The sequence below is a fragment of the Ruditapes philippinarum genome, unplaced genomic scaffold (genome assembly GCF_026571515.1).
Source record: "Ruditapes philippinarum isolate M1 unplaced genomic scaffold, ASM2657151v2 ctg1491_1_1_1_1, whole genome shotgun sequence".
Lineage (NCBI taxonomy): Eukaryota > Metazoa > Mollusca > Bivalvia > Venerida > Veneridae > Ruditapes > Ruditapes philippinarum.
Window position 1 is genome coordinate 31,774 of NW_026855724.1, and position 21,891 is coordinate 53,664.

The 21,891-nt window shown below is 32.8% G+C and overlaps 1 protein-coding gene across 2 annotated transcripts in view; it reads left to right on the forward strand.

Annotated features, from left to right (window-relative positions):
• Positions 1-21,891, forward strand: part of LOC132744221 (integrator complex subunit 7-like) — a 46,764-nt gene that overhangs the window by 22,557 nt on the left and 2,316 nt on the right. For both annotated transcript variants that reach the window (XM_060732855.1, XM_060732854.1), the window contains exons 3-20: positions 1,755-1,901; positions 2,587-2,724; positions 4,019-4,148; positions 4,821-4,937; positions 6,302-6,424; positions 6,782-6,896; positions 7,280-7,396; positions 9,100-9,209; positions 9,825-9,921; positions 11,382-11,524; positions 12,502-12,687; positions 13,271-13,417; positions 14,850-15,044; positions 15,609-15,712; positions 17,325-17,390; positions 18,391-18,529; positions 19,029-19,127; positions 19,991-20,179. In XM_060732855.1, coding sequence (XP_060588838.1) covers positions 1,755-1,901; positions 2,587-2,724; positions 4,019-4,148; positions 4,821-4,937; positions 6,302-6,424; positions 6,782-6,896; positions 7,280-7,396; positions 9,100-9,209; positions 9,825-9,921; positions 11,382-11,524; positions 12,502-12,687; positions 13,271-13,417; positions 14,850-15,044; positions 15,609-15,712; positions 17,325-17,390; positions 18,391-18,529; positions 19,029-19,127; positions 19,991-20,179 — 2,362 coding nt within the window. The remainder of the gene's footprint in view (positions 1-1,754; positions 1,902-2,586; positions 2,725-4,018; positions 4,149-4,820; positions 4,938-6,301; positions 6,425-6,781; positions 6,897-7,279; positions 7,397-9,099; positions 9,210-9,824; positions 9,922-11,381; positions 11,525-12,501; positions 12,688-13,270; positions 13,418-14,849; positions 15,045-15,608; positions 15,713-17,324; positions 17,391-18,390; positions 18,530-19,028; positions 19,128-19,990; positions 20,180-21,891) is intronic.

Genomic DNA, 21,891 nt, shown 5'->3' on the forward strand with positions numbered 1-21,891 from the left:
AAAACATGAGCATAATGTCAGTTTAAATAAACATTTATTATCCCACGCCGATGGAATCAGGAGGGGGATATAGTTTTGGTGTTGTCCGTCTGTCCTTCCGTCTGTTCATCCGTCCGTCCGAATTTCGTTTCCGGACTAGTTCTCTGCAACTACTGGCTGGAATTCAACGAAACTTTATGGGAATCATCAATATCAAAAGGAGATGCGCATATCGTCGGCTTGTTCCGGTCCGACAATTTAACTCAGAGTTATGGCCCTTGATTAGTAATGTAGTATGCATATAGAGTAAAAATCGTTTCCGCACTACTTCTCTGCAACTGCTGGCTGGAATTCATCGAAACTTTATGGGAACCTTCAATACCAAGAGGAGATGCGCATATCGTCAGCTTGTTTGGGTCCGACAATTTAACTCAGAGTTATGGCTCATGATTAGTTATGCAGTATGCATATAGAGCAAAAATCATTTCCGCGCTACTTCTCTGCAACTACTGGCTGGAATTCAACAAAACTTTATGGGAACCTTCAATACCAAGAGAAGATACGCATATCATTGCCTTGTTGGGGTCAGACATTTTAACTCAGAGTTATGGCCCTTGATTATTTATGCAGTATGCATATAGACAAATATTCGTTTCTGCGCTACTTCTCTCCAACTACAGGCTGGAATTCAATGAAACTTTATTGGAACCTTCAATACCAAGAGGAGATGGGCATATCGTCGCCTTGTTAGGGTTAGACATTTTAACTTAGAGTTATGGCCCTTGATAACTTATGCAGTATACAACCAGAGCAAGAATCGTTTCCGGGCTAATTTTCTGTAACTACTGGCTGGAATTCAATGAAACTTTATGGGATATGAAGAGGAGATGTGCATATAGTCGCCTTGTTCCTGTCAGACACTTATAACTCAGATTTATGGCCCTTGATTACTTATGCAGTATGCATACATCACATTGGCATTTCCAGATATTACTATTTAACACAGAGTTATGGCTCTGTTATTGCCCTGAATATTTATCAAGTTCAAAGAATATTACTGTTTATGCCATGATAAATATATAAATAAAGCCTTATGTCTTCAGTTGTTGTGTTAGTAATAACCAGTACTCGGCGGGGGATATAAATTCAATGAATTTGCTTGTTTTGTCTTAAAATGATGGTATACTTATATAACAGTTTTAGAATAATGTTGTTTTTGTTTTTTTCTGTTCAATTTACTTTACTGTGCTCAAATATTGTTGCCAAATGTTTTCTTTTTCCAATCTTTACTAAAAAAATTCTTTTTCATTACTTAATTATATTTCTCTACATTATTCTTGAACTGTTCAATCATCAATTTAAATACTAAGTACTGTTTTAATAAATGTATGATGACATTTTTATTTGTTTTGCAGTTTTCAAAATGCAATATATATATAATGCTCTAAAAGTTATTTTAAATGAATACATGTACATTACTATCATAGATGTACATTACTATCATATTGAGATGTAAATGATTATGATTATGCCATTATTATAGTAATATCTTTTCAATTAATAGTCAAAGTTACAATGTTCTGTCTTTAATATTTTAAAATTACAATCTAGAAATGAAATTTATTTGTTACTTCAAATGTGTATTATATATTGTTTTGTTTTTCTGAATCATGCTTAAAACCTTGTCATATATCAACCGTAATAGTTATATTACAGTGAAACATATTGAATTTCATTGCCTATAATAATTTATTTGCTTTTATTTTGCTTTTTAGAAATAATTTTATACGATGGTGTATTCTGCGTGTCACTCAGGAAAGTGAGAAACATCTGGATAAGATCCTCAATGTAGATGAATTTATGAGAAGGGTATTCACTGTATATCATAGCAATGATCCAATAGCAAGGGCAATAACTCTGAGGTATCATCATCAACATTGCATTTATAAGTAAAACTCTCAATTACCTGTTTATATTTAAGGTTTTTACCATAATTATGATGATGGACATTTTGGTAAATGAGCATTTTAAATGAAGATGTCATAGTTTCTTAGCAGGTCAAAGGAAATATATCAGTATCAAACTGAAAACAAAGCTGTCTGTAACACAATAATCATTATAGTTTAAATGCCAGTATATTAATGAACATGTACCTGCTTTGATTAAGAAGAATGAAATTTCCCAAATGCTGATTGCCTTTTGCAACTACAATGTAGATACCTTTTATACCTTTGTATGACAACCAAGATTTGTGTCCTTGAATGGCAGTTTTCAGACCAATGGTAATCTATGATTCCAGATCCCAATAATATTGCTTAATTTGTGAAAATGAAACTTGAAGAATATTCTTTGTATTAAAAACAGTTATTCACTGTAAGGATGTAGATGGTACAGTGTCTTAGCTGTAACTAGCATTTGATGTAATTCTTATAGGTCTATTTCTCATATTGAACTTACCATTTACATCTTGCATTTTTCCAACAACAAATATATTAAAATATATTAAAATTGACTATATTCAAAGTAATCTGTTGACCTTATCAACCCTTAAAGCAAAGGATTTTCCTATATTTCATAATTAACTAACTATATTTCATAATGACTTAGGACCCTGGGTAACATTTCCTTGATTATAGCCGAGCGTAAAAACATTCACCACAGTATTACTGTTAGCCTGGATTCCAATGACGCTGTTGAGGTGAAGGCGGCCATATTTGCAGCACAAAAATTTTCGGAACAATCCAGGTAAGTATCTGCATTTTAACTCATTACTCACTGAAAGGTTTTCATTTGAAACTTTCCACAAGTTCTTTGGGATTGTAACCCCCTTTGCATTATGATTGAATCATACCAACTTAAAAATTCCTTCATTTTCAAGGCTTTTTAAAGGATCAAATACTAGGAACAGTAAAATGACCAATATATATTGCAATTACTATAACTGTCAAATATTGTTGTTTTTAGAAAACCGTGTTGTTTTTAGAAACACTTTGCATACTTATCAGTTTAGTAACAAAATACTGAATCCATATCAAATTCAAGCATTAAACAGGACACAGTTATATAGTTACAGATTGATTACAATATTGAAAATACCGTAAGACAATATTGATATGAGCTGGAGGCTTTTGTACGTGAAACCTTGTTTTCTACATACATGTACAACAATGTTTGACAGTCATAGTTCTGACAATGATGGTACTTATGATAATATGTCAGTCATAATATTTGCATAGCAAATATACAGAGTGGTCTCGTAAAATCATAGTGTACATGTTTGGGGTTGTGACTTTTATTTTTTGTTGTATGTGTATCACTTATAGTATCCTTACATAATGTTTAAAGGCCTGCTGACACTTAATAAGGACAAACATATTCACAATGTATGTATTTAATTTATATGATTTGTGAAAAACAAAATTTAAGATATAAATTATGTGTTATTGTTGGACTTTTAATGTTGTTTTTTTTAGGTATAATGTACAGTGATAATTTTGAAAGTTTATGTCATTTGGGATTATTCTAATGATTTTCTGCAGAATAATTTTATATGTTAAGAATTAGATAAAAGAAAAAGAGATATAAAAAAGTGCAATTTATGAGCATCACTGTGTTAATGGATTGTATACATGTATCTGGGTGTAATGAATTACTTTATCACATACCCGTGCCGATTTTGCGATTCCGTAAAAATGGTATTGTACTTCCGTGCATGTATTGTGATGTAACATCATTTGCTGTATAATAATACAAACATAGTTTAAAGACTCGCTTAATGTTAGCATTACACTATATAGGCTTGTCAATGAAAAATGTCTCCTTTTCACTTTAAATGTTCTTTTTTTGTATATGATAAATAGAACATTAAATTTGTGTAAGTTCATTATTGAATTTATTGAACTTGTTGAATAATGTAATTTATGATTGCAAGAGGCTCATATAATATAATTTTATCCATTGAACTCGTTCAATAAATTCAGTATTTAACTAACACTCATTCAATATCCTCTATTTATGTTACAATATGTATATTTTATAGGGTATTTGCTGCAAACATATGTGACAAGATATCAGAAATGATTCATAGTGTAGCTACCCCTGTTAAATTGAAGTTATCATTGATACCAGTTCTTCAGTACATGCACCATGATGTTACTATGGCAACAAAGGTATGTAAAACTCAAAGATATTGTAATTATATAAATATAGTGGGTTTTTTTATAGTTTGTGAATTCATTCAATGTTGCCTTGGAAAATGAAATGTCAAGTAAGTACAATAAGAAGGAGAGTTAGGTCTTCAGACTTCTGATAAATAATTTCACATCTTGGACCTGACATAAATTATACATTTTATGTTATACATGTTGTTGTGTAAACACTTAATAAACAAAAGATTGCACTGGTTCTTCAATAACGTCGTTTAATTTTTGATAACCGGAAGTCAACTCATATAATGATGTCAATACAATAACATATAAAAAGGCGCATCACTCTAAACGTGACGCTTATATTGGTGCAGTACATGCATAGGAACGTAACATAATTATGTAGTTTTATTGAAGGCAAAATGGATGATGATATTTAATCTTCACCACATGTTCATGTGAAGAAGTTCAATTTGTTATTGACATGTAAATTGAAGAAGTGGCTCTGATTTTATTATTTTACTTAGATACGTTTGTGAAATCCTTAAATGATGCTTAGCTTAATGAACATTCAAACTAACATAGTTTCTATCAAAGGTGGGTTTTTTTCCTAACAATAATGATATAACAATGGTTCAGCTATATTTCAATCCCACGACATGAACCATGCAGTAAGTCATATTTTAATTGTTGCAGGCCAGAAATGTTTGCTCAGCATTACTGTCGAGCTATCCAGCAGAAATGTTCATGGTGCAGACACTGAGAACTATGTCACACCTGGCAATATTATCTCTTATAGATGTACCCACACAGGTAAGTCCATTTGGCATGTACCAAGCAACTGTTTTTCTAATTGTCAAGCACTTATGCTGAGAAGTTAGATTCTCTTAATGTCAAGCACTTATACGGAAGAGTCAGATTCTCTTAATTGATTCACACCCTGTCTATCGGCTAAGTTTTTAAAGGTATATGAAGAAATCTATATCCAATTAGATATCTTCTCTATAGAGGTAACATTTCCCACCCAAACTTCCTTCCTCATACTGTCCCCTCTTTGATAACAATAATTAGATTAGTTTATACAAATTTATTTTAGCTGATTGTATTTGAAACTTTAAGCTTATTGAAACACTCTTGAATCTGTTCCTGGAACCCACCAGTACTTAGCAATGAATGTAAAGTTTCTTGCTCAAGGAAACTACAGGTTGCCGCTGACAGGGTTTGAACCCATGCAGTCAGCAATTCTTAGATTACTAGTCCAATGCGTTAACCACTCGGCCATGCCGCCACCTGAAGTAATTAAGTAGGCTACCTATGTAGATTTGTATGAAGATTTAAGTTAGCAGTACAATTAAAGTTCAGAGATTGTAAAAGATAAAAGGTTATTTTTAAACGGTTTTGTAATTATCATCAACATTTATAACAAACCTCGTTGCATAAAGTATAATATAGAATACCATTTCTTATATTTGTCATGTTTATTTTCCTAATATCTTGTATACTCATCTACATGTATTGTTTGGACCATTCTCAATGAAGAGTGGAAAATTGTTTAATGGTTGTTGATAAGTCTTTAAAACATTTTAATCAATTCAGGAAATGAACTTCAACATAGGGATATGTTTCTGTCTTACAATTCTTGTAAATGCAGATTATTCATGTACCAAGTTTATCTGTTTCAGAGCAACATCTTCATGTTTATCTCTTTCAAATTATAACTACATCATCTTCATGTTTATCTCTTTCAAATTGTAACTACATCATCTTCATGTTTATCTCTTTCAAATTATAACTACATCATCTTCATGTTTATCTCTTTCAAATTATAACTACATCATCTTCATGTTTATCTCTTTCAAATTGTAACTACATCATCTTCATGTTTATCTCTTTCAAATTGTAACTACATCATCTTCATGTTTTTCTGTTTTAGATGTCTTTTATCAGCATCTTCTTATATGTCTGTTTCAGATAGATTAATTACTTCATCATCTTCATGTTTATCTGTTTTAGATGTCTTATATCAGCATCTTCTTATGTGTCTGTTTCAAGTAGATTTATTACTACAAAATCTTCATGTTTATCTGTTTCAAATTGATTAGCTACTTCTACATCTTCATGTTTAATTGTTTCAGATTGATTTGTTACTATAACATCTTCATGTTTATCTATTTCAGATTGATTTGTTACTACAACATCTTCATGTAGACAGCAGACGTAATGTGAACATTGTTTGTCTGCAGGAATTAAAGAAGCTAGCTGTAAAAACATCGCACCTGTGGACATACCAACAAATACAGGTTTACTTACTGTTCAGCTATGTCATTTTTTAGAAATGTTGTATAGAGCTCAATATTATCTGATTTATGCTATATGTCAAACTTCAGCTTGATAATTCTTGTAATGAGAGTTGTATGTAGTAAGGGAAATCTGTGTTAAGATGTCAACTGTGTTTAGAGACTTAATGTAATTAAAAACTTAGAAGGTCTATCATCAGTTTACTAATGTCATGTACAATTGTGGTTTGATAATATCTATGTATACATTGTATATATAAGCACACAATATTGGCTACTTACATTAACAAATTCATGAAAGGTATATTTCTACAATTCACTATTAGATTCTTACTGTATTTAAGATTTATAATATTACAGGCAGTATGTGAGTTTATACAAAATTCTACATACATCGGTCTGAAGACAGGTGCTGTAGATGTACTAGTCTCACTGTCTAAAGCTGTTACCTTCAAAATTGTCTTTGCTAAACAAGGTTAGTATACAACTTTTCTAAGAACTTTTTATAGTCTCATATTTGTGACTTGTGACATAGACACTCATTGACTTGGATCACCGACTTAACTGAATTTAGTTCAAATCTCACAATAGAGGTTGAATTTGTTAATGTTAAGAGGGTGCCCAGGTAGGTGATGGATGGTTGGTGTACTTTATATGTTACATGTTTAAGCTTGAAATAAATTCATGGAGGAAACTTGAGCGGCCATCCTTCAGCTGTAAAACTTGAAATATTTGTTTATGTGACTTTCTACTCGCCACATTGTCTGATACTTTTATGGGAGTCTTTATCTGAGTATATACTTTAATGTATGTTTGTCAGTTTGTCTACAAACTGTTCATATAACTTGATCATTTCAGATTTCCATCGCAGCTTACTGGATGTTTGTAATCTATGTTATGTACATGACAACCCTGTTCTGATGTCAAAGTTGACGGAATTCTACACAAATATTGTTATTTCATACAGTAAAACAAGTAAGTTTATATTCATGAAGCATTGTGTTTTTAAAGGGTATAAAGCTATATCCTATGAAATACTTTTAACATCTATATAAACAGTAAAATAGTGATGTTCTTATGATATTATGGTCAATTCTCAAAAGAGTTGTTATATACAGTACGACAGTTTAATGGTGACAGCACAAGGGTGACAACATGTCAGTACTATGGACTGTCACCATCGTACTGTCGTGTTTCTCCATCCTACTGTCGTATTGTAACCATCGTACTGTGGCATTGTCACTATCGTACTGTCATTATTGAACTTTTGTGCTGTCACCATCGTACTGTCATGTTTTGCGCTTACAATTCTCAGAGAAAACGCGCTGTCTGTAACGGAACATCATAGTTTGATGTATTCTTTTTCAAAATAACAGAAAATATTTTTGCAGCAGATATATAGCTTTATACACTTTAATTAATAATTTATATCATATACTATAGATTCGTTTCCTAAAATTTTGAGAGAAGAAGTTGTTAATTTCTTGTTGACAACAAATCTTAATTTAAACAGACACTAGGCAGATTTAAGAGATTATTTTTGGGAGACATATTGATTTTGCCTTCGCCGTCTGTTCAGGCTATTTAAGAGAAGTAGGGGGCCATCTAACTGTAAACAGAACAAAAGAGAACAATAGAGTTCATTCCGTAACAATAGAATAAGGGGTCATTGGCCCTCTATTAAACAAAAGAAAATAACAAAAGAAATGGCCCTTTAGTCAATTTAATTGACACGTCCATCCGTCCGGTTGTCCGTCCATCTGCATTAAGCTTGTATGCCCTTCACAGGTCAAACTACTGGTGGGATTTCAACCAAACTTTACAGGAGTGATCAGTACCATCCCTAGTTGTACACAATACCGGCACATTCCACTTCGCTGCACAAAATGGCCACCAGAGCTAAAAATAGAAAAATCTTGTCCGGCCTTCACAGGTCAAACTACTTGTGGGATTTCAACCAAACTTTACAGGAGTGATCAGTACCATCCCTAGTTGTGCACATAACAGGTACGTTCTGCTTCGCTGCACAAAATGGCCGCCAGAGCTAAAAATAAATAATTCTTGTCAGGCCTTCACAGGTCAAACTTCTGGTGGGATTTCAACCAGTCTTTACAGGAGTGATCAGTACCAGTCCTAGTTGTGCACATCACTGTCACGTTCCGCTTTGCTGCACAAATTGGCCGCCAGAGCTAAAAATAGAAAAATCTTGTCCGGCCTTTACAGGTCAAACTACTAGTGGGATTTCAACCAAACTTTACAGGAGTGATCAGTACCATCCCTAGTTGTGCACTTCACCGGCATGTTATGCTTTGCTGCACAAAATGGCTGCTGCACAAAATGGCTGTCAGAGCTATAAATAAAAAAATCTTGTCTGGCTTTCACAGGTCAAGCTACTGGTGGGATTTCAATGAAACTGGACATGAGTGATCATACATAGTTTTGGGAGACATATGTTTTTGTGACAAAAAACCCTTCTAGTTTTTTCTTAAATACATGTACTTAACACTGAAATACATGTGTTAAAATGTTGCATTACTCAAACAATTAATGATGGTATAGTTGATGATCAATTAATGATGGTATAGTTGGGAAAGCATGCAGTATTCTTCTTGAAATGTTGATAAAGCTTTTTTGATAAGAAAGTGGAGAATATTGTATTTAAGATGTTTTATATATAGAAGGGACAGAGTACTGGTGTGGCCAGAATCTGGTTGATAATGTAGTGACGGCTATACAAACACATATTATGGTGCTTATAACGGATACACAAGATACTAAACCACTTAAGGTGAGCACAGGTACATTTGAGCCATGTCATGACAAAAATCAACATAGTGCGTTTGCGACCAGCATGGATCCAGACCAGCCAGCGCATCCACGCAGTCTGATCAGGACCCATGCTGTTCGCTTACAAACTCTATTACAAGTACAGAAACTGATAGCGAACAGCATGGAGTCTGGATCCATGCTGGTCGCAAACACATTATGTTGGTTTTGTCGTGACACGGCTCATTTATAGTGTACTTTAAGCGTTAAATATTCGTATATTTCCCTTTGTTTTCAATATTAGGCTATTGTAACAAAGTGTTTTCTATATTCAGCTATGTCAGCACTTTCTAATTTTATTCCATTGGTTACCATTGCTGGTTAAACTTTTCAACTGACCTTTTTGGTTAAGTTTTTGTTTAACTTCAACACTAGCCGTGCTGTTATACCAGTACTGAACAAAGTGGAGGGCGTTGCCCCTCTGACAGCATTGTTTCATTACTATGTTTTCTATTGTTAACTCTATTTGAAGTAAACTTTCAATATTTAGCAGTGTCTTCACCATGTTTTCTATATCTCATGTTTTCTAAATGCAGCTACTTTTATTTATGTCAACAATTGTGTTTTCTATATTCAGCTATGTTTACGGTGTGCTGTAGAACTGAGCAAACATCAACCAAAGGTTGCGGACACATTTGTTACCTGTATTGCTAGTCTCTTGTCGGAATCACAAGGTAATTTACGTAGTAAATTGTTGCAGTCATATATCAGGTAGAAATGTTATATTGTAGCTATTGTTGGCTGATGAGTATGTCAGTATGTTTGCTTGTTATAAGAAAGGATAATATGGTTAGATGTATGGATGCAACAATATGTACAATTATGTATTGTGATATCTTGTGATATAGTCAGTCTGTATATTGTAATACATGTACATTTATTGTTATAAAAAACTTTATGATACTGCATGTTTGTTATGTCGTTTTTCATTGGATAACTTTTATATTTCCAAACAACCATTTATGAAGTGTCGTATAACCTGTCAAAAATCATTATAACTAATAATATAAAACTGAAACTACCATTCACTTTAGAAATGTCAAAAGCTGTATGAACAATGGATAACATTTTTTATTTAAACATGTTTGAAAGGTAAATGTTGATATCACTTAAAGTCTAAATCAAACAATAAAACATAATGATGGTTATATACAAAGTTTAAGTGCTTGAAAATATTGGAATATACCTACTTATACTTTGATAAAATATGTTAGAGAATATTGTGGTTCAAAGGTTCCTACCATGGTATTTGTTGCCAGATTCTGGGTTGTTGTATACCAGCTTATTGTCAGACAACTAGTTTGATGAGTCAAGCAACAATTGGCATCAGTATTTAAATCACTTGATAGAAAACGATTACTATATACTTTAGATCTACAAGCATTTAAAAAATAAATTCCAGTTCTCGCCCCTGCAATCGTTATTGTATGAAATACTCACAAAGGACATTATTTTCTGTAATAAGATTGTCATGATTTTAAGTTTGTAGATTGTACACGCTTCTCACTCAGTTGACTGGCTTTTGCATTTTTTTTGAATGCAGAGGATTTTGAAATTTTGAATGCAAATAAAGATCAAATTTTCTGACTGTCAGTGATTGGTGGAATTTGAGTTTGTTAGGCTCATACCATTGAGTTTTAAACATGACAATTGACCACAACTGTTCTATCATACATGTCCTTGTTTCCTATTTTGTAAAATAAAGTTTTTTAAGGTATGTACAATGTTGGTATAAAACTAATATTATGTGTTATGTATGTGTTTTGTCTTTTAATCAAGATTAGGCATAAAAGATCATCAGGTCTTCTTAACTCTATATACTGCAAAACGTATAACTTTTGGGGAACTAATTTTAATGGTTTTTTTTATTTATAGGTCAATACTTAAAATTCAAGATCCAAAGAAATTTCATTTTGTCTGCTGTAAGATTATTTTGCATTACAATATTTGTATTTTACTTTTTGCAAGAATAGACAATCTATGAATTAAAAAAAAAAAACGTAATAAAATGTCCTTGTGATAAATCCACAATTGTTTTTATGCCCGCGACATTATGTTAATTTTCAGTACTGAAACTGAAATTTTAGCAGAGTATATACATGTAATATAAACAGCTTAACAAATACTTGTACAGGTCAATCAGATGCAGCATTGTGTGAAAGTTTGGCTGCTATAGGATCTCTCAACCAATCATTACTGCCGAAATCTGTGGTACCCCAACTACTTGGAGTCTTACAGAATTCTCTTAATGCAGGCCTGGAACCACATCAGATGCAGGTAAAGATATGAAAGTAATTCAAGATTTAATTGATGATTTTTTTGCAGAGAGTTGTAAAAGATGAAATTAGTTTCATTCTTACACAAATTTCATATTTTTTATATTGTACTTCGAACAGATGTTGTGCAAGTTGCTATGCTATCTGAGAATATACATGCAGTAGTAAAGACAAACTATATGTTAAGATAAAAGCTGTCTTTGTTTGGTTTTACTGATCCATTGTTACTACCAGTTAACCTTATACATGCCATAACATCCTCGACAATGGGTATCGTCGCGGAAATAATGCATCTGTCCAAACATTTTGGTTGCTGAACAATGCCCTACCGCCCACCCACCTCCAAATGAAAAGTATCCTGAAAATTTGCTTAAAAAATTATGGCCTGTATGGTTAACCTTATATTGCTCCTATAACTTTTCACCTGCTGAAATTGTTAAATGGACTTGTCCAGCTTAAATTTTATGGAAATGTCCATTGTCAATTTTAGGGATATCAGGATGATATTAAAAATTAGTCAGCCAACAGGTATAAGGCCTTGTCAGACTATACTGGTTGCAAAAACCTAATTACTTTTGGTCCAAAAAGGTGCATTGAATAATTCTTTATGTGAGAAATATTTTAGCTCAATTAGGGGTTTATAATTCGCTCTTGCCTGAAATATTACACAGTATGAAATAATACACAAAGGTACTACTTTTTTTATTCTTGCTTATTGCAATGATTTACATGTATATGCACTTTGATAACAATTTTCAGCTAAAAGTCAAGTGGTTTTTCTCATATATTAATTTTACACTTGGGAATTAGATCTAGGATCTGGCTTTTGGAAATGATTTTTTAATTTGAAAAGCATTTGGTATGTTGCAAATGATTTTGGTAAGCATTTGGTATTAACAAACTAGTTTTTCAATTTTATGTTGGAAATACTTATGTTTTTGTTTTTGTGAAATGATTTTGACCGTGATATTATTTCAGGTGTATTTATGCACAGTACTGTTTCAAGTGGCAAGTGGTACTGCTATCCCTGTAGATGTTGAGGGTTTAATCTTGTCATGTACAGAAAGATCTGATCCTTGGCTAGCTTACAAGACCGCTAGACAGGCACTGAGATATGGTCAGTGTGGAATAGCAGAAAAGATATTCCAGGCTTTGGCTAAAAAAGTAAGTAATAATTCCAACATTCTTCACCAATTGTAATATTCTGAGGTCAAAACCTCAGTTCACCAATTGTTTTGTTTTGAGTTCAAAACTTTATTTCACCAATTTGAATGTTTTGTGATCAAAACTTTATTTCACCAATTGTTATGTTTTGTGATCAAAACTTTGTTTCACCAGTTGTAATGTTTTGTGATCAAAACTTTATTTCACCAATTGGAATGTTTTGTGATCAAAACTTTATTTCACCAATTGGAATGTTTTGTGATCAAAACTTTATTTCACCAATTGGAATGTTTTGTGATCAAAACTTTATTTCACCCATTATGTTGATCAATCAAAAAACTTGTTGCACGTATTGAAATTTGAGGAGCAAACATGTGCTCTTTTTTTGGGACTAGTATACTAGATTTTCAGTATCAACAACTAGAAATTGGCAGCAAACACTACCCATCAGTTTATATTTTGGTGACATACTGCCCATTTTTGCAGACTGGTTGGCTCTTTACTTGTAACATAGGCTAGTTAGTATTTCTGATTTCATTGCTAAACTTGCTTGAATCATTTACAGTTTCCTCGTTTTGTACAGGTATCATCAGAACATTTTTATTTCTGGCTGATTGGACTACATGAGATAACTCTAGGTGAAAAATGTCTACATGTTGACACTGGTAGTGTAATAGCAAAACTACAACAAGCTCTCTCATTCTACCATAAAGGTCTTACTTCATTAAAGGTATGGCTCTTTGCTATGTAATGTTATAATAACTTATAAAGATATATTATGCTCAAATTTGATATTTGAAAATACAGATAGTTAAAGTCTCTTATCAATTGTAACATAATCATCTTTTGAGTACACACAGAGAAGATATGTTACGTTTTTACTATACACACGAAAGGGAAAGGCAGTAGGAGGCAGTAGGAACATATAGTGTCATTAAAAAGCAAATTGACCAGCTACAAAAACATACGCTAAGCATTCTGTTACACAAATTAGACCAGAGACATAGATAACAGAGATTGGCAACTTCCTAGCTAGTAAAGATATCATGCGTGCTTGCTAAACTTAAAACTTGTAGCAAGTAAAACTTATTGACAAGATATCAAAATCAGTAAAATAATACATTTCCTGAAAGCTTATGCATTTGTCTATGGCTGCTGGTAAAAACATTTACAGTTCCTATTTAAATAAATAATACATCAATTTTTAAAGAGAACTACATATTAATTTTTGTTACAAATCTATTCATATGACGAAAAAACAGGCTCACTGTTTTGCTATGTTTTTCTAAGTGAAAGACATGGAAAGTCATCAATATTTTAACATGCAGCAATAGATAAAAGATTTAACTTTCAAATGGTGTATTATATAAAAGGATCAAATATACATCCATTAATTTTTTTTGATATGCATAAGTGATATTTCAATGGAGTATATATAGTAGCTGCTTATCTCTGTTATCTACATCTCTGATTAGACATATTCAGTAAGAAATTCCTAGATTTCAATAAATTTCTACAATTAAAGTTTTTTTACCAAAAGATCAGCATAGTATATCTTTTAGCTATAGCAAGCATTTTGCTTGAAATGTTTTTAAATAGGCTTGATGAAACAAGCTATTTCTTACTTTAATAATGAAGTTGTACAACTTCATGTGAAGAAGCTAAGTAGCAACCAAACAAAAGGTTGATAGGTTGTGAAATAATGCATGTATGGAATAATAAGGTCTTATTTAATTCAGCAGAAAAGTAACTATATGACCTTGAGAGTGTTGCTGTAATTTAAATATCCCTATTCCCACAAAAAGAATAAAATCAATGTTTTCAATTACACTAGACCTTTGGGATTGCAGCTTTTCATTCTCATGATTCGTAAGGCAACAAGATATTTGTCAAAAATCCTAGGTCAAATATTAAAGATCACAGATATAATTGATCCGCGCAATGACAAAACCATTATAAAGCTTTTGCGACCAGCATGGATCCAGACCAGTCTGCACATCAAACCCTATTACAAGTAGAGAAACTGATAGCGAACAGCATGGATCCTGATCAGACTGCCCGGATGGGCAAGCTGGTCTGGATCCATGCTGGTTGCAAATGCTCTATGTTGGTTTTGTTGTGACAGGGCTCAGATATATCATAGTAAGAGTATTGTATTTCAGGCTGCTGTGGTGCCAAGCTTCCCTCTACAGTTTCAATCAGAGTATATACAGTTACGAGCCTCCCTCCTTGACGTACACACACAATTGTTGCGTACATGTAACACATTTAAGACATGTCCCCCTCCTGCCATCGCAGCAGCACAGGCTGTTGCCAAGGGGCAGGAACTCACTAAATGTGAACATACTGTTACACAGGTAATATATTATTACAACTTTGTCATCATTTTATTTTTCATGAATTACGGAACGTCGGTGGTTCTACTCATGTGCCTTATCGTGCCTGAAATAATGCATGACGGGGCACCTGAGGTCTTCCTCCACCAGTAAAGCTGGAACGTCACGATATGACCTATATTGTGTCAATGTGACGTAAAACCCAATCAAACAAACAAACATTTTCATGGAAATTTTGTAATAGATATGAATCTGTTTAATCATATTAAATATCTTAATTACTTTTAAACTATTAGTAATTTTTTCAGATGTTTTGAATCGTTGTATCATACACAGAATGTTAAATTACTGGAATGAAAATTAACAAAAAAGATTTGTAATTCTTGTTAAATTTGTGTTTATATGTATGAACAGAAAATGCAGCATTCATAGTATAATTTATTGCCATTAACCAGGCAAAACATAAAAATACTATAGTTAAATTTTTGTTTACATGTATTTAGACATGCACTGTATAATAATGGAAATATAGGTCTAGATTTGTAACAAGTGTGCCTTAGAATTGATTTTTGAATTTGTTTTCAGCTTGGTAAGACTGCCAGTGATTATGAAAAGATAAGTGAAAGACTGGCTGCCCTATATCAACAGTCATTTGATGCTGACCCAGCTTCCTTACAAAATATACAACAGTATCCTTTCTTAAACTCTGATCTATATATGTACATTATCCAGAAAATACCTACCATTAATCTGTAATTTACATAGGAAATCCCACTCATTAATCTAATATTATTTTGAATGTCCCACTCATTTATCTGAACATTATGTAGAAAATCCCACTTATGAATATGTACATTATCTAGAATTCTATCACGACCCGCATTTTTCCACATTGAACATAGAAGAACCGAAAGTGTGTGTTATTATGCAATAAAATCACAGTTTGATGTTCTATATTTAGACATGTGACGTAATCATTATACACGTGACGTAACCTCTAAAAATGTGACGCGCTGAAAATAAGTACGGAAACAAATCAGGCGCAATTTAAGTTAATATCAGGTACGGCAGCATTTTTTGTTGATATCGTGTTAGAATCGAAATAATATATCCAAATCAGTGATTTTATCGCTTGATAACATCACTGTTAGGGTTTGTCGTTCGGATGCGCATTATTATATCACTCAGGCTACGCCCTTGTGATATAATTCCTCGCATCCCAACTCCAAACAGTGATGTTATTGAGCGATAAAATCACTGTTTGGGATATATTATTTCTTAAATCTGTACATTATCTCAAAAATCCCACTCATTAATCTGTGCTTATCTTAAAAAATCCAACTTATAATCTAACAGTATCTAGAAAATCCCTTTTTTGTCCTTTTGTCCACTACAGTTGTCTTGAATGATGTATGTGGAATACTTGGCAAATTTGCCGTACAGTTACATAGGGAAAAGATAAGTTGGCTTACTCACTAAACCGTGAGTAAATCAATTATTTTCTATTTTCAAATACTTCTAAACAACAACAAGAAACATTATAGGTTTAGGTCGTTGTATTTGACAGAATTATTACATTTCAAGAACAATAATTTCTCTAGTCTATTGTAAAAACATCTGCTGGAATGAGGGCTGTCTCGAATTTCGGCGTAGTCATGATGAAATCAACTGAAAACATCTGAAACTAAGAAAAGACTGTAAAAATAAAACGAAACATAAATAGGGTGGGTGGGACGGGAATATGTATGCTTTCTTCTGTCATTTTTCGAAATGTATTCTGTCAAATACAGACCTCGAGTGACGCTTTTACACATATACTCCCTTATAAACAGTACACGCACGTGAAAATCGTTCAAAATTATAAAGGAATGTGCAACAGAGTAAATCGAATTAACGTAAAATCATAAACATTTGCGATATATATAACAGATACCATATACTGTGTATTGCCAGTGGTTCTACTCCTTTGTACCTGAAAAAAATGCATGGATGGGCACCTGAGGTCTTCCTCCACCATTAAAGCTGTCGCCAAATGACATTTACAGTGTAGTGTGACATATAGCCATACCCCTACCCCCTCCCCCCCAAACAATAAATAAATAAAATGAAATGGAAATGAATCACTGCTTATTAGTTTATATCAACATTAACACATGACTTCATTGTATTGAATATACATGCAGCAAATACATATATTATTATTCTTAAATCTTTGAAGAAACTCTGAATTGTAAGAGATACAGAATCATTGAAGGAATGAAGTGTTTTATATAGTACATGTTCCTTAATTACATAACTTAGATTACAAACAAGCTGTGAATTAATGAAACTTGCAATCTCTTCTATTGTTCAAAATGGACATGATGGGTATAATTAAATTTATTTACAGACAGACAATTTTCTTTATAAAAGTTTAAAAGTTCTTAGATTAATGACTTGCACCAGCTTTCAACCAATACAGACTTATTATATAAGGAATTACGGGGCATCTGTGGCGGAGTGGTTAAGGGCGTCGACTTCAGACCACTTGCCCCTCACCACTGTGGGTTCGAATCCCAACAGGGACTTTGGATTCTTTCATGTGAGGAAGCTATCCAGCTAGCTTATGGAACGTCGGTGGTTCTACTCAGGTGCCTGTTTGTGCCTGAAATAATGCACAGAAGGGCATCTGAGGTCTTCCTCCACCAGTAAAGCTGGAACGTCGCCATATGACCTATACTGTGTTGGTGTGACGTAAAACCCAATCAAACAAACAAACAAACTGCAGCTCCATTTAAATGATAAGATACAACTGCTCAATTTGTTGATTTTTTCATCAAGTTAAGGACGTTTTCCGGAGTTTTCATATAGACATATAGGCAAAATTAAAACTGTTTAATTGAATTTTTTTTTTAGCTTAAAATGTTTCTGTTATCATATTCTAACAGCATGCCAAGTTTAAAGAAATTCTATAGAATTGTTTTCATTTTGCCAATATGTTTATATGAAAACTCCGGAAAACGTCCTTAATCCATAAATTTGATAAATATATATTTGTTTCTTTGTGCCCTCACCAAAAATATATTGTATGTAAAGAGATTTCATGATAAAGACAGCATGAAAGACAGTGCTAAATGACAAGTGCATTAATGACAAACAAACCTTTAGTGAATCTGATTGAAATATAGGAAAATAGACACTGAAGTTTCCCATTATAAGACAGAAATAAATATTGCAAATGTTTAACCTCTTTATTGCCAGCATTGCATCTGTTATACCACTTCTGATTGTTGAAATATTTTATATCATTTTGAATATTCATGTAATATACTTTAAATCATGAAAAATTATAAAAAATATTGCAATTTTAGTTACATTCTTATTTCAGTCAAGCATTGCTGGCAGATAAAATGGTGCTTGGTGTAGGGGAGGTTACTGGAGACAAGTTTAAACAGCTTCTTAATACAGTTCATACAGAGTTAGCTACCTTACTGCGGACAGAGGGCACTGAAGTCATTTCACATAATGTAATGAGATTTGTTTGGTCTGAAATTTTAACCTGCCCAATTTTCAAACATTATTCAGTGGTTTCAGTATACTTTTTTAAGACCGAACGCTGCATTCTACCACTGAGCTATATTGCCTTGTTATTTGTCCACCTTAATACTTTTGATAAATGTCATAAGCAATAGATTACTCCATAAAATTAAATTGTCAAAAATTACCAGATTAACTTTATTGTAATTACATTATACGTACATTATATTTCCTATTATTATTAATATTATCAGTGTAAGCAAAATAAATTGAGCTGTTCATTATAAAAAAATATAGGATATAATTTTGACTTGAGAATTGTCAAAAGTGGCTTAAAAATTAAAACAATTGTCTGAAGAGATTTTAAGATTTATTTATTATCTTAGAATAAAATCTATTGTCAGAAAAATCTTATATAAATAATTGGGCAGCTAAACTGTTTCATGTAGAATTCCACATTTGACAATATTTTCATTGTTCTATTCATAGCATGTAGAATTTCTCAGTGAAGCAGCATCTAGACTAGCTTTAGCACCAAACTGTTTCCCTCGATACTTCTTCCAGAGTTTACAGCAGACGGCCCTTAAGGTAATCAAAATTACTGCCTGTATATTTTCATGCTCACATCCCTGCAGCAATCCTGAAACGATGTCTTGGAGAACATTCAAGTGTTTGAAGGAAGATTTAAGCCGCGTCATGACAAAACCAACATAATGGGTTTGCGACTAGCGTGGATCCAGACCAGCCTGAGCATCCCCGCAGTCTGATCAGGATCCATGCTGTTTGCTAACAAACTCTATTACCAATAGAGAAACTGATAGCGAACAGCATGGATCCTGATCAGACTGCGTGGACACGCAGGCTGGTCTGGAATCATGCTTGTCGCAAACGCATTACATTGGTTTTGTCATGACGCGGCTCAATTTTTATTTTTACTGTTGGTCAGGATTGTTTAGGTGAATTTTCACCTTTGTGTTACAAATTTAAAATGTTTACGAGATGTGGGACAAGCTTGGGTTTAATAGTACATGTATTTGGATTTGTTCAAAAATCAAATTAGTCTCTTACTTTAGTAAAGAAGTTTTTTTCCTCTTAAAGAATTATTGTTTTTGCTTAGTACAAGAAGTCATCTAGCTCCATTTTCTTTAGAAGCAAACTAGGAGTCTCATATAAGATGTTCATAATATATGTATAATACCGATATGTGAAGTTCATTGCCCTTGACAATTTAATTCTAATTGTGTAAAATAATATTGAAGTCATTGAATGTTTTAAGAGCAGAAACATGGTTCATATATATGTTTGCTTTACTTGAAATAGAGTTTTGCTATATATTTTTCTCAATTAAGAAATTTTAAACAACTAGAATCTGATATATGTCGTTGCTTGGATGGGATACAAGTGGCTTCATTTAACAGTAACACACTCTCATCAAGATTTAAAATTTTCAGTTAGCAATATCTCCACAGCAGACAGCCACAGAGCCAGTTCTTGTACAGAATGATACATACCTGACACTCAAGGTTGAAGGTATAGTTCAACATGGGACCAAGCCTGGTCTCTTCCGCAAGATACACAGCATTAATATCATAGTTACATCAAATGTTGTTTCAAGAACACAGACAAATACTGATCAAAAGGTTTGTAATAAATATCATCATTTACTTTTTCTTTAACCCTTTCGCTGCCAGAGGGTGATTGTTTTATTGATCACCTATTTGCCAGAGGGTTTTCTAAGAAATTACTATATTATTGATTAATATAATAATTATAATTCGTTATTAGTATTATAATAATAATATATGTTTCCAAATCTGTGAGAATAATAATAATTATTGTCGATATTATAATTTTCTTTATATTTATAATTATTATTATTATTAATTTATTATTATTACTATTATTATTATAGAAACGGCTAAAGCCGTCCATATGGCAAATACGCCGAAAATAATAGGGACGGCTTAAGCCGTCCCTAAGGCAGTGAAAGGGTTAATATTTATGGTAATATTACCTGTGGTGAACATGTATGTCCTTATATGATTAAAGTGTATAAAGCTATATACGTGCAAAAATTATTGTTTGAATGAAAGAAAGTGTACTTACAAATGCGTGTATGAAAAAAGATGGTAATTAATTGTGTTGAAAATAAAGGGCATATATACAAAATACTTACCAAACAGATAAACTCTACTTAAAACAGCACAATATTTTGTTTTATTACCCCTCACTTTTTAGCTCACCTGTCACAAAGTGACAGTGTGAGCTTTTGTGATCGCTTTTCGTCCGTCGTTCGGCCGTCGTCCGTCCGAAAACTTTTACTTTAAATGACATCTCCTCATAAACCACTAAGCCAATTTCATCCAAACTTCACAGGAATGTTCCTTTGGTGGTCACCAAAGAATTTAATTCCATGCAGAACTCTGGTTGCCATGGCAACCGAAAGAAAAAACTTTAAATGTCTTCTTTTAAAAAACCCTAAGAGCTAGAGCTTAGATATTTGGCATGAAACATCTTCTAATGAGTGTCTACCAAGTTTGTTCAAATAAAAGCCCTGGGGTCAAAATTGGCCCCGCCCATGGGGGTCTTTGATTTTCCCTATATGCATATAGTAAAAACTTAAAAAATCTTCTTTTAAAGAACCCAAAGAGCTAGAGCTAAGATATTAAGCAAGAAATATCTTCTAATGAGTGTCTACCAAGTTTGTTCAAATAAAAGCCCTGGGGTCAAAATTGGCCCCGCCCCAGGGGGTCATTGATTTTCCCTATATGCATATAGTAAAAACTTAAAAAATCTTCTTTGAAAAAACCCAAATAGCTAGAGTTTAGATATTAAGCATGAAACATCTTCTAGTGAGTGTCTACCAAGTTTGTTCAAATAAAAGCCTTGGGGTCAAAATTGGCCCAGACCCAGGGGGTCTTTGATTTTCCCTATATGCTTATTGTAAAATCTTAAAAAATCTTCTTTTAAAGAACTCAAAGAGCTAGAGCTAAGATATTTAGCATGAAACATGTTCTAATTGGTGTCTACCAAGTTTGTTCAAATAAAAGCCCTGGGGTCAAAATTGGCCCCGCCCCAGGGGGTCATTGATTTTCCTTATATGTATATAGCAAAAACTTAAAAAATCTTCTTTGAAAAAAAACCAAATAGCTGGAGTTTAGATATTAAGCATGAAACATCTTCTAGTGATTGTCTACAAAGTTTGTTCAAATAAAAGCCCTGGAGTCAAAATTGGCCCCGCCTCGGGTCTCAGTGATTTTTTTTCCAATTTTTAAAACAACCTGTGGCTTTCTGAAGGGGAAAATATAGTGCGATAAATCAGAAAAAGGGGAAACCTGAAATCAAATTCCAA